General features: G+C 45.3%; 1 protein-coding gene across 1 annotated transcript; it reads left to right on the plus strand.

Annotated features, from left to right (window-relative positions):
- Positions 1 to 1,869: 1,869 nt before the first annotated feature.
- Positions 1,870 to 4,105, plus strand: LOC140724165 (uncharacterized). The gene has a single exon (XM_073038650.1). The coding sequence runs from the start codon at positions 1,870 to 1,872 to the stop codon at positions 3,511 to 3,513; it is 1,644 nt and encodes a 547-aa protein (XP_072894751.1). The 3' UTR covers positions 3,514 to 4,105.
- The last annotated feature ends 7,818 nt before the right edge of the window (positions 4,106 to 11,923 follow it).

An 11,923-nucleotide genomic window follows, 5' to 3' on the forward strand; every position in this document is an offset into this window, starting at 1 on the left:
GCCGATGAAATGCGCAGGCGTCAGTCTGAGGACGTCCCCGAGTATCACGCATGCGCGCAGTACACTGAAGGCCTTGAAAATGTCGGGTGCAGGTAAGAACGATTCTCTGTGTTTTTATCTTAAACACCGACTTCAGAACGATTCCTGTGAAATCCGGAAACCATGGCCAACAATCCCGGCACAGTCCTGCTCTCGTCCCTCTCTCTCAGCCCCACGATCCGTACACGGGCCCCAGGGAGCTTCCGGCTGATGAGTGAATGGGAACCGATGGATCTCTCAGACAGAGCTGAGCTCCAGCTATCTAAATGCAAGAATTAGGAACTCGGAGAAAGGGAACAAAATCTTTTACATCAGCAGTTGAGAAAATCACCTTTGTTCTATCTCCAATCACTAACAAGAGAAAATCTGCAGATGCTGGAAATCCAAGCAACACGCACAAAATGCCGGCGGAATTCAGCATTAGTACTCTTTTCCATTGATGCTGCCTGGCCTGCTGAATTCCTCCAGCATTTTGTGTGTGTTGCTTGAGCTCACTCCTCTCGTTCTGGACTTTTCTACCCGCGAGAACATGTTTTGACCCATTCTCTCTGGGTACATAATGATATCAAGCACCTTTGCCTTGGGCAGCAAGTAGCTTTCATATCTCAAATGTGCCAGACTCCAGTGAGACAGAAAGACTACTGCCCTTCCCTTCGTATTCATTGGCATTACCATCACTGAGTTCACCACTGTCAGTCGTTGTCTGATGTGTGTATTGTGGCGATGCAAACATTGCTGGAGAATTGGGGGAGGCTTCAGGGGAATATAGAAACTGAGTTCACCACTGTCAGTCATTGGGGGGGAGGGTTCAGGGTACATATTTATGTAGAATATAGAAACTGGTGATACTTGTGTGTATTCTGGTGTTGCAAAAGTTGCTGGAGAATTTGCAAGTGGGAAGAAGTGGAGTGATATTTGGAAATCTGACTTTTTTTAGTGCAACTTAGCAAGCTAACCACATATGGACAATATACAAAAACTTTGGTGAGAAAATCCTTCATTACCCATTACAGGCCTGCTACATAGGTTGTGTGAGAGTGCAGATGAACTGGATCGAACCCAGAGGAGATCAAAGTTCCTATTGACAGTGATTTGCCAGCTGTGAAAATGAATACCTCCCTATATAAAATTCACTGTGCACATCTTGTCGCTGGGTAAAAAAAATGCAGTGCAAGACTTATGTACACACTGGTTATTACAAATTAGCGGGGGTATTGGAGGGAAGATGGGGAGACCTGTAGTGTCCCTGATGCCCTCACTTACAAGAAATGCATCCAGCTGCAGCTTGTAACCCTGCACTTTAAGGAGTTGGAACTTGAAACACATATGGTGATTGATGGTCATTCCAGATACCAGCACTCTGCCCAGTCAGGAGATGATTTCTCTGTCCAACTTGGGTTTAACCTCAGTGTAACAGTGTGATACCAAATCAAACCTTGGCAACTCAAGAAATCTCATCTGAAATGTTGTCCTACACCCATTGATGGATTTTGTAAATCTTTTACAGGTTAAAAATGGGAAGGAATTTGTCTCCAGGAATCTCAAACACGGCACAACAGTTTTGTTGTCTCTGTCTAGATATTTAAGAAGTGGAGCAAGGGATTCAATCGACCATCCTTCCTGCTCAGACAGTGGGAATGGATTCACTCGGTCATTTCAATTGAAGGTACATCAGCAAGTTCACACTGGGCAAGGCCATTCACCTGTTCTGTGTGTGAGAAAGGATTCTGTCGGGCATCCCACCTGTGGACAAACCGGTCAGATCACACTGGGCAGAGGCTGGTCATCTGCTGAATTTCGGGGAAGGGATTCTCTCGGTCATCTGACCTCATGGCACACCAGCGTGTTCACACCAGGGGGCAGCCATTCACCTGCACAGTCTGCGGGAAGGGATTCACTGCATCATCCAACCTACAGAGACATCAGCGAGTTCACACTGGGGAGAAGCCGTTCACCTGCTCAGACTGTGGGAAGGGATTCACTCAGTCATCCCACCTACAGAGTCATCAGCGAGTTCACACTGGGGAGAAGCCATTCACCTGCAAAGTCTGTGGGAAGGGATTCTCTCAGTCATCCAACCTACAGAATCATCAGCGAGTTCACACTGGGGAGAAGCCGTTCATCTGCTCAGAATGTGGGATAGGATTCACTCAGTCATCCCAACTACTGGCACACCAGTCAGTTCATAATGGGGAGTGGCCATTCACCTGCTCCGTCTGTGGGAAGGGATTCACTCAGTCATCCCACCTACAGAGTCATAAGCGAGTTCACACTAAGGAGAGGCCGTTCACCTGCTCAGTCTGTGGGAAGGGATTCACTCAGTCATCCCAACTACAGAATCATCAGCGAGTTCACACTGGGGAGTGGCCGTTCACCTGCTCAGAATGTGGGAAGAGATTCACTCAGTCATCCACCCTACTGAGTCATCAGCGAGTTCACACTGGGGAGAGGCCATTCACTTGCTCAGTCTGTGGGAAGAGGTTCGCTCACTCATCCACCCTACAGAGACATCAGCGAGTTCACACTGGGGAGAGGCCGTTCAACTGCTCAGTCTGTGGGAAGGGATTCACTCAGTCATCCATCCTACAAAGTCATCAGCGAGTTCACACTGGGGAGAAGCCGTTCACCTGCTCAGTCTGTGGGAAGGGATTCACTCAGTTATCCAGCCTACAGAGTCATCAGCGAGTTCACACTGGGGAGAAGCCGTTCACCTGCTCAGTCTGTGGGAAGGGATTCACTCGATCATCCATCCTACAGAGTCATCAGCGAGTTCACACTGGGGAGAAGCCATTCACCTGCTCAGAATGTGGGAAGGGATTCACTCAGTTATCCAGCCTACAGAGTCATCAGCGAGTTCACACTGGGGAGAAGCCGTTCACCTGCTCAGACTGTGGGTTGAAGGGATTCACTCAGTCATCCAACCTACAGAATCATCAGAGAGTTCACACTGGGGAGAAGCCGTTCACCTGCTCAGTCTGTGGGAAGGGATTCACTCGGTCATCCCACCTACAGAATCATCAGCGAGTTCACACTGGGGAGAAGCCATTTATCTGCTCAGACTGTGGGAAGGGATTCACTCAGTCATCCACCCTACTGAGTCACCAGCGAGTTCACACTGGAGAGAAGCCGTTCACCTGCTTAGTCTGTGGGAAGGGATTCACTCGGTCATCCACCCTACAGAGTCATAAGCGAGTTCACACTGGGGAGAAGCCATTCACCTGCTCAGTCTGTGGGAAGGGATTCTCTGAGTCATCCACATTACTGAGTCATCAGCGAGTTCATACTGGGGAGAAGCCATTCTCCTGCTCAGTCTGTGGGAAGGGATTCACTCAGTCATCCCACCTACAGAATCATCAGCGAGTTCACACTGGGGAAAAGCCATTCACCTGCTCGGTCTATGGGAAAGGATTCACTCAGTCATCACAACTACTGGCACACCAGTCAGTTCACAGTGGGGACTGGCCGTTGTTATGAATCCCTGGGTTTCCTTTGCTGTGGACAGTCATTTTAAGAGAGAGAGACAGAGCTTGTTTACATCGCTCGCAGCTTGTTTAGTTTTAACCGAGGACACAGACACTCAGAGTCAGACGGAGACAAAGGAGGAAAAATGGAAGGATCGAAACCAGGGAACTAGTGGCCAAGGGTCACTGTTTGGAACTTTCCTATGCCCACAAGGGTGGGTTAATTATCGTTCACAGTACATCGAATATGTGATTGTCACCTTGTTTGATCCATAGGAGTGGATCGGATTTGGGGCATCCTGTGGAGACCACTTATGTGTTAGCACTTGCCTGGGGTAATTCACTTGAAGACGATACACCTTGTGACAAGTCACTTTCGGTGATAATTTGTATGTGGATTTGAAACGATGACGGATAAAATCTACAGTGACTGTTCTCTCGTTTTACCACCGTGGAACCTGTGGAATTCTACATGTTTGCGTTCTGTCGCCATTTACCCTGGATTACAAATCTCTCTCTCTCATTGCCTATTCTGTAGTTGAACTGAACTTTCATACTTTACCAACTCAAGACTCTCAGCCTTGTTTCCCCTGAGCTCAATAGTTTGGGAGTTATATTTACTCACATTTATAAACTTAACACTGTTAACTTCTGTTTATCTTGTTTAAGTTGCAATATTACAAGTAGATTCTAATAAAGATAGATTTAACATCAAAACCAGACTCCAGGTGTAGACTATTGCTGCTGGCTTGTTTCTAAAGCATTATGGTTCATAACAAATTTGGGGCCTGCGTCTGGGATTTGAACAAACTTGGGGGCTATTGATCGATTAATTATCGATTTGATTGGGGAAATCCCTTTTGATTTTTTTGTGTGTGGAAATCAGCAGCAGTGGATATTGATACATTTCTGTAGGTTGGATGACTGAGTGAATCCCTTCCCACGTACTTCTTCATCCAAGTCGTCCTCTCTTGGTCTTCCTGGAATCATTCTTTGAAACTTCTCCGGACCCACTCCAATATGATCACATCTTTTGTGCAGATAATAAGTCGGAAGTACAGGTCGGAATCTGCTCATAATACACCAACAGTGATCTGCCCAATGCGTTATAAAGCTATAGTATCGCATCCTTGCTCTTATATTGCTAACATTGCAGTTGTCATCCTTAATCAACTCAATCTGCAAGCAAACCTTTAGCGCCTCTTGCTCAAGGACTCAAAAGCACTTATGCACCTCTAATTTTTTCAAGTTTCTCCCATTTATTTTTTTTCTATGCCCAATTACTTCTACCAAATGTACATGACTTGCATACACTGTATTTCAACTGCTACTTTGCAGGCATTCTCCAGACCTATCGAAGTCCTTCTGCAGACTCCCGCTTTGCTCTAAACTACCTGTCCCGTACCTATCTTTGTATCAACTGCAATGTTCGTCACCAAGGTATCAATTCCGTCATCCATATCATTCAGATTTAACATGAAACGATGCGGTCTCAATACTGACCCCTGCAGAACAGCATTAGTTACCGACAGCAAAACAGAATTGCCCACATTATTCTGACTCTTTCTCCCTTGTCAGTACAAGTTTCTTTCCTGTAATTCCATGAGCTGTGATCCTGTTCAGCAGCCTCACGTGCAGCACCTTAGAAACATAGAAAACCTGCAGCACGTTACAGGCCCTTTGGCTCACAAAGCGATGCCGAACATGTCCTTGCTCTAGAAATGCCAAGGGTTACCTACAGTTCTCTATTTTACTCAGCTCCGTGTACCTATCCAGGAATCTCTTAAAAGACCCTATCGTGTCCGCCTCCACCACCATTGCCGGCAGCCCATTCCAAGCACTCACCACTCTCTGTGTAAAAAACTTACCCCTGACATCTCCTCTCTACCTACTTCCAAGCATCTTCAAACTATGCCCTCTCGTGCTAGCAATTTCAGCCCTGGGAAAAAGCCTCGAACTATCCACACGATCAATGTCTCTCATTTTCTTGAACACCTCTCTCAGGTCACCTCTGATCCTCCATCATTGCAAGGAGAAAAGACTGCGTTCACTCAACCTATTCTCAAAAGACATGCTCCCCTATCCAAACAACATCCTCGTAAATCTCCTCAGCACCCTTTCTATGGCTTCCACATCCTTCCTGTAGTTTGGCGACCAGAACTGAGCACAGTACTCCAAGTGGGGTCTGACCAAAGTCCTATATAGCTGCAACATTACATCTCGGCTTTTAAACTCAAGCCTGGGGTTGATTAAGGCCAATGCACAGTATGGCTTCTTAACCACAGAGTCAACCTACATAGCAGTTTTGACTGTCCTATGGACTCCGTCCCCAAGATCCCTCTGTTCCTCCACACTGCCAAGAGGCTTACCATTAATACTATATTCTATCATATTTGACCAAAGAAAATGAACCACATCTTTGGGTTGAACTCCATTTGCCACTTCTCAGCCCAGGTTTGCAGACTATCAATATCCCCCTGCAACCTAACCCAACCTTTGTGTCATCAGCAAATTTACTAACCCATACCTCCACTTCCTCATCCAGGTCATTTATAAAAGTCACTAAGGGTAGGGGTCCCAGAACCGATCCCTGAGGCAGACCACTGGTCACCGACCTCCATGCAGAATATGACCAGTCTACAACCACTCTTTGTCTTCTGTGAGCAAGCCAGTTCTGGATGCACAAAGCAATGTCCCCTTGGATCCCATGCCTCCTTACTTTCTTAATAAGCCTTGCATGGGGTACCTTGTTGATGATCATCTGAAAATCCAAGCAAACAACATACACTGCCTCTGCTTTATCTATCTTGCCTGTTATTTCCGCAAAGTATTCCAAGAGCTTTGTCAGTCAAGATTTCCTCGAAAGAATCCGGCTGACTTTGGCCTACTTCATCATGTTTCCCCAATTACAGTACCCAAAAAAACACACTCTTAGTACACTCTAACATCTTCCTGACCACTACGGTCAGACTAACTGTCCAATAATTTTCTTTCTTGTGCCCCCTCTCTTCTTAAAGAATGGAGTGACATTTGCAAATTTCTGGTCCACCAGAACCGTTCCAAAATCTAGTGATTTGTGATAGATCATTACTCATCACTTGAAGAGAAAACTAAGGGGGAACTTCTTCATTCAGAAGCGGGGAGAGTGTGCACCGAGCTGCCAGAGCAAGTGGCAGGGACGATTGTAATCTTTAAGAGAAGTTTGCTTAGGTCACTGGATGAGAAGCATATGGAGGGCTATGGTCCAGGTGGAAGTTGTTGGAACTCGGAAGATGAATGCTTTAGCACGTACTAGACTGGCCGAATGGCATTTTCCTGTGTTGTAGTGTTTCATGACTCTAATGCCTTCACAATCTCTTCAGCTAACTCTTTCTGAACTCTGCGGTGTCTCATCTACCTTCAGGCCTTTCAGCTTCAAAAACAGCTTTTCTCCTTGGTAAAAGCATGTATCCTCACTTCTGCCCCAGGTACTGCTGAATGTTTGGCATTTATGTAATAAATTTAACGACACAATTGTAGTGGGTGACTTCAATCTGCAGGAGGATTGGGAAAGTCAGATTGGCGTGAGATCGCAAAAGAGGGGATGTATTGAATGCTAACGAAATGGCTTTTTAGAGCAGCTGATGGTTGAGCCTACTCAGGGAACTGCTATCTTACATTGGGTGTTGTGCAATAACCCAGGTCTTATTAGAGAGGTTAATGTAAAGGAACCATTAGAAGGCAGTGATCATAATATGATTGAACTCCTACTGCAATTTGTGAGGGAGAAGCACAGGTCACAATTCAACCGCCAGGACTTAAGAACTTTTTAAAAGCTATTATTAATGCTTTTTGAGAGTGATTTAGATGCATATCATATTTTTACTGAGTTAAGTATTGTATGTAATTAGTTTTGCTACAACAAGTGTATGGGACATTGGAAAAAAATGTTGAATTTCCCCATGGGGATGAATAAAGTATCTATCTATCTATCTATCTATCTATCTATCTATCTATCTATCTATCTATCTATCTATGGAATGAAAGTGAATTACAGAGGCATGAGAGAGGTGATTACCCAGGTGGATTGGAGAAGGATGCTGGTGGAGATGACGCCAGAGCAGAAATGGCTGACGTTTCTGGGAATAGTTCATAATGTACAGGATAGATATGTCCCACAGACGTAGTTCTCAAACAGCGGGGCTAGGCTGTCGTGGCTGACAAAGGAAGTTAAGGACTGTATAAAAGCATATAAGGTAGCAAAAGTGAGTAGTAGGTTGGATAATTGGGTAGCTTTTAACATCCAACAACAGGCAAATTTAAAATAAAAGCTATAAGGGGAAAGGTGAAATATGACAGCAAACTATACAATAATATAAACCAGTTATAAAATATACGAAAGGGAGGCGAGAGTTGATATTGGACCACTGGAAAGTGATGCTCATGGGGTACAAATGGGGAAGAGCTGGTAGATGAACTTGATAGGTACTTTGCATCCGTCTTGTCTGTGGAAGACACCACCACTGTGCCAGAGATCCGTGAGTGTCAGGGAGCAGGAGTGAGTGCCATTGCTATTACAATGGAAAACGCGCCAGGCAAACTCAGGTTCTTAAAGTGGATAAGTCACCTGGACCAGATTAACTACATCCTAGAGTCCTGAGAGAGGTTGCTGGAGAGATAACAGATGCCTTGGTCATGACATATCAAGAATCACTTGATAACAGATGAGGTTTTGGGGTACTAGGAGACTAATGATATAATAAGACAAAGCCAGCATAGGTTCTGTGCAGGGAAATCTTGCCTGACAAGTCTGTTAGAGATCTTCGAGGAAGTCATAAGCAGGATGGACAAACGAGAGGCGGCGGATATCATTTACTTGGTTTTTCAGAAGGCATCTGATAAGGTGTCACACATGAAACTGCTTAACAGGATAAAAATCCGAAGTAATACTGGCATGGATAGAGGAATGGCTGACAGCCAAGAGGCAGCGAGTGGGAATAAAAGGAGCCTTTTCTGGTTGGCCAGCAGTGACTTGTGGTCTTCAGGGGTCAGTATTCGGTCCGCTACTTTTCACATTGTTTGTCAGTGACTTGGATAATGGAGCCGATGGGGTTGTGACAAGGTTTGCGGATGATACAAAGATAGGTGGAGGTGATGGTAGTGCTGAGGAAGCAATACGATTTGAAGAACGGGCAAATGGAATACAATATTGGGAAATGTACGATAATGCATTTTGGCAAAAGGAACAATAGTGAACTGTTATCTGATTGGGGAGAAGGTTCAAACCACAGAAGTACAGAAGGAAATGTGATGATGATGATGGTGATGATGATGATGATGATGATGATGATGATGATGATGACTCAGGGCAGCGTCGGGCATTTCCATGTCTTACAAGGCGCGGATCGGAAGGTTGTGTGGGGCGCTACTTCTCACGCAGAGATTTTGCAGTATTTTTCTTTATTTTATGAAGTCGAATTACGAGCTCAACACTCAACCCGGCACGGATGGAAAGCGTACTGGGGAGAGACCCGACTGTATTCGAACCCGGGGACCTCCGTTACGGAGTCCGGCGCTGACGACACTACGCCTCCAGGACCTTGGGCAAGACTCCCAGAAGATTAATTTACGGGTTGAGTCTGTGGTAAAGAAGGCAAATGCAATGCTGGCTTTATTTAAAGTGAAGTAGAATATATAAGCAAGGAGATAATGCTGATACTTTATAAGACACTACTTGGGCCGCACATCAGAACATAAGAAATGGGAGCAGGAGTCGGCCATTGGCCCATTGAGCATGCCCCGCCATTCAGTAAGATCATGACTGATCCGTCCGTAAACTCAGCTCCATCTACCTGCCTTTTCCCCATAACCCTTAATTCCCTTACCTTGCAAAGACCTATCTAACTGTATCTTAAATATACTTCGTGAGGAAACCTCAACTGTTTTCCTGGGCAGAGAATTCCACAGATTCACCACTCTCTGGGAAAAACAGTTTCCCCTCATCTCCGTCCTAACTCTTCTCCCCTGAATCTTGAGGCAATCTCCCCGAGTTCTGGTCTCAGCTACCAATGGAAACAACTTTCCTACTCCTATCTTATCTTTCCCTTTCAAAATTGTGTACATTTCTATAAGAACCCCTCTCATTCTTCTGAACCCCAGAGAGAAAAGTCCCAGGCGACTCAATCTCTCCTCATAGATTAACCCCCTCATGCCTGGAATCAAACTGGTTCACCGACTCTGCATTGCCTCCAAAGTCAGTACTGCATATCCTTCCTCAAGTATGGAGACCAGAACTGCACACAGTACTCCAGGTGCGGCCTCACCAGTACCCTGTATAGTGGCAGCATTACCTCCCTGCTCTTGAATTCAATCCCTCTACCAATGAAGGCTGACATTCCGTTAGAGTTAGAGTATGTGGGACTTCTATCTTAGAAAATGTGTGTTGTCATTGGAGAGAGTCCAGAGGATCTTCAAAAAGACGATTCGGGGAATGAAGGGGTTAAGCATGAGAAGCGTCTATAAACTATAGTTCGGCCACACTTGGAGTAATGTGTCCAGTTCTGGTCGCCTCACTATAAGAAGGATGTGGAATCATTGGAAAGGGTACAGAGGAGATTTACCAGGATGCTGCCTGGTTAAGAGAGTATGGATTATGATCAGAGATTAAGGGAGCTTGGGCTTTACTCTTTGGGAGAGAAGGAGGATGAGAGGAGACATGATAGAGATGTACAAGATATTAAGAGGAATAGAGTGGACAGCCAGTGCCTCTACCCCAGGGCACCACTGCTCAGTACAAGAGGACATGGTAAGGGGAGGGAAGTTCAAGGGGGATATTAGAGGAAGGTTTTTCACTCAGAGAGTGGTTGGTGCATGGAATGCACTGCCCGAGTCAGTGGTGGAGGCAGATACACTAGTGAAATTTAAGAGACTACTAGACAAGTATATGGAGGAATTTAAGGTGGGAGGCTATATGGGAGGCAGGGTTTGAGGGTCAGCACAACATTGTGGGCCGAAGAGCCTGTAATGTTCTGTACTATTCTATGTTCTATGTTTTATAATCAATACATTATTTCAGATAGGACAATCCATAATAACCATTCGGATATAATATTACAGGATAAACAAGCAGGAACAACACCCCCAATAGATAAAACCATTCCAAACACACATGTTCCTCAACCAGTGGGGCACCTCACCACAGGTATTGTTTGTGTCATCAGTCAGACAACTGAAAGATTTTCTCTATCAATCAGCTTCCAAATGTTGCTACTCTGTCATTCGTTGCCACGCCCCGCTGCTGATTCCCTTCTCCTCATCACCCGACCATCGCCCAGAGCCCCAAACTCTGCCCTGTGCAGACCCGCCTCTGGTTTCTGACCCTGCTCCATTGAACATCCAACCAATGGTTTCGCATTCTGCTTTCAGTCTTTAGAGGACAGTGTGTATTCAACACTTTAGAAGCAGGGAAAATGACCCATAATGTGGAAATGAGTCATGATTGAGGAGGTTAACTCCCAATGTCATTCTTCCTCAGCCCAGAGATGAGAGGGGCGAAGAACATCTCAGACAGAACTGCAGTCAGCTCGACTTCTTCAGTCTGTAGAGAATTCAAGGGGAACCTCTTAACCCACAGAGTGGTGACTGTTTGGAACCCATCACCACAGGGAGAGCAAAAGGTGAACAACAGGGGAGGATTTAAAAGGACTGTCCTGGAACAGAATCACTGGCAGGGGCCAGCCGGCCTGAGTTGACTCTACTGTACACCACGTGTGTTGTAAATTCACTAAGTACCAGAGACAGAGTTTAAAATAGAACTGATTTATTTGTCTCAGATGCAGAATATTAAACTCCAGTCTCATTAAAGGTGAATGTGCAACAGAAGAAACTCCTCCCATGTCCAGTGACCAGGGTGCAGAACTGGGTGTGGTGAGCAGCAGCAATAATTGCAGAGTTCAGCACCAACAGTCACTCTCGAAATTGCATTCAGCAACGGTGATGGACAAATATCCAGCATGCAGCTCATTGAAACTTTCTCCCCAGTGTGAACCCGGTAGTCTGTCACGAGTATAACAATGTTTAGGTTATGACTATAGAAAACAGGGTTTTGGAGTGCAGGTGTATCCAATGAGAGAAATGTTCCTTCTTGTGAGTCAGGAAGAGAGATTTTCATGGTCTTTTGCTGGGGAGAGATGAGAAGACACGAATGGAGAGAGTGGGCTCTTTTTCTTTTTTTCTGTTGTCCTTACTAACCCTATAGTCAAAATAAGAATTATAAATCTCAATCGTTTAATCACATATTGTGTACTGTTTGTTATTTCAGGGTACTGATTTGTAACAGGGGACACATCACACAGCATCTACCCAAACGAGATTTCTTAAGTTTGGCCGGGCTGGGGGGGGCCACATTAAGCTGTATTAAGCTGCTGGCTGAAGCGAGAGTTACA

The sequence above is a fragment of the Hemitrygon akajei genome, unplaced genomic scaffold (assembly GCF_048418815.1).
Source record: "Hemitrygon akajei unplaced genomic scaffold, sHemAka1.3 Scf000168, whole genome shotgun sequence".
NCBI classification, from domain to species: Eukaryota; Metazoa; Chordata; class Chondrichthyes; order Myliobatiformes; family Dasyatidae; genus Hemitrygon; species Hemitrygon akajei.

Excerpts from the sequence above, each read along its gene's own strand:
- LOC140724165 (XM_073038650.1), top strand. The coding sequence starts at position 1,870 with ATGGCACACCAGCGTGTTCACACCAGGGGGCAGCCATTCACCTGCACA.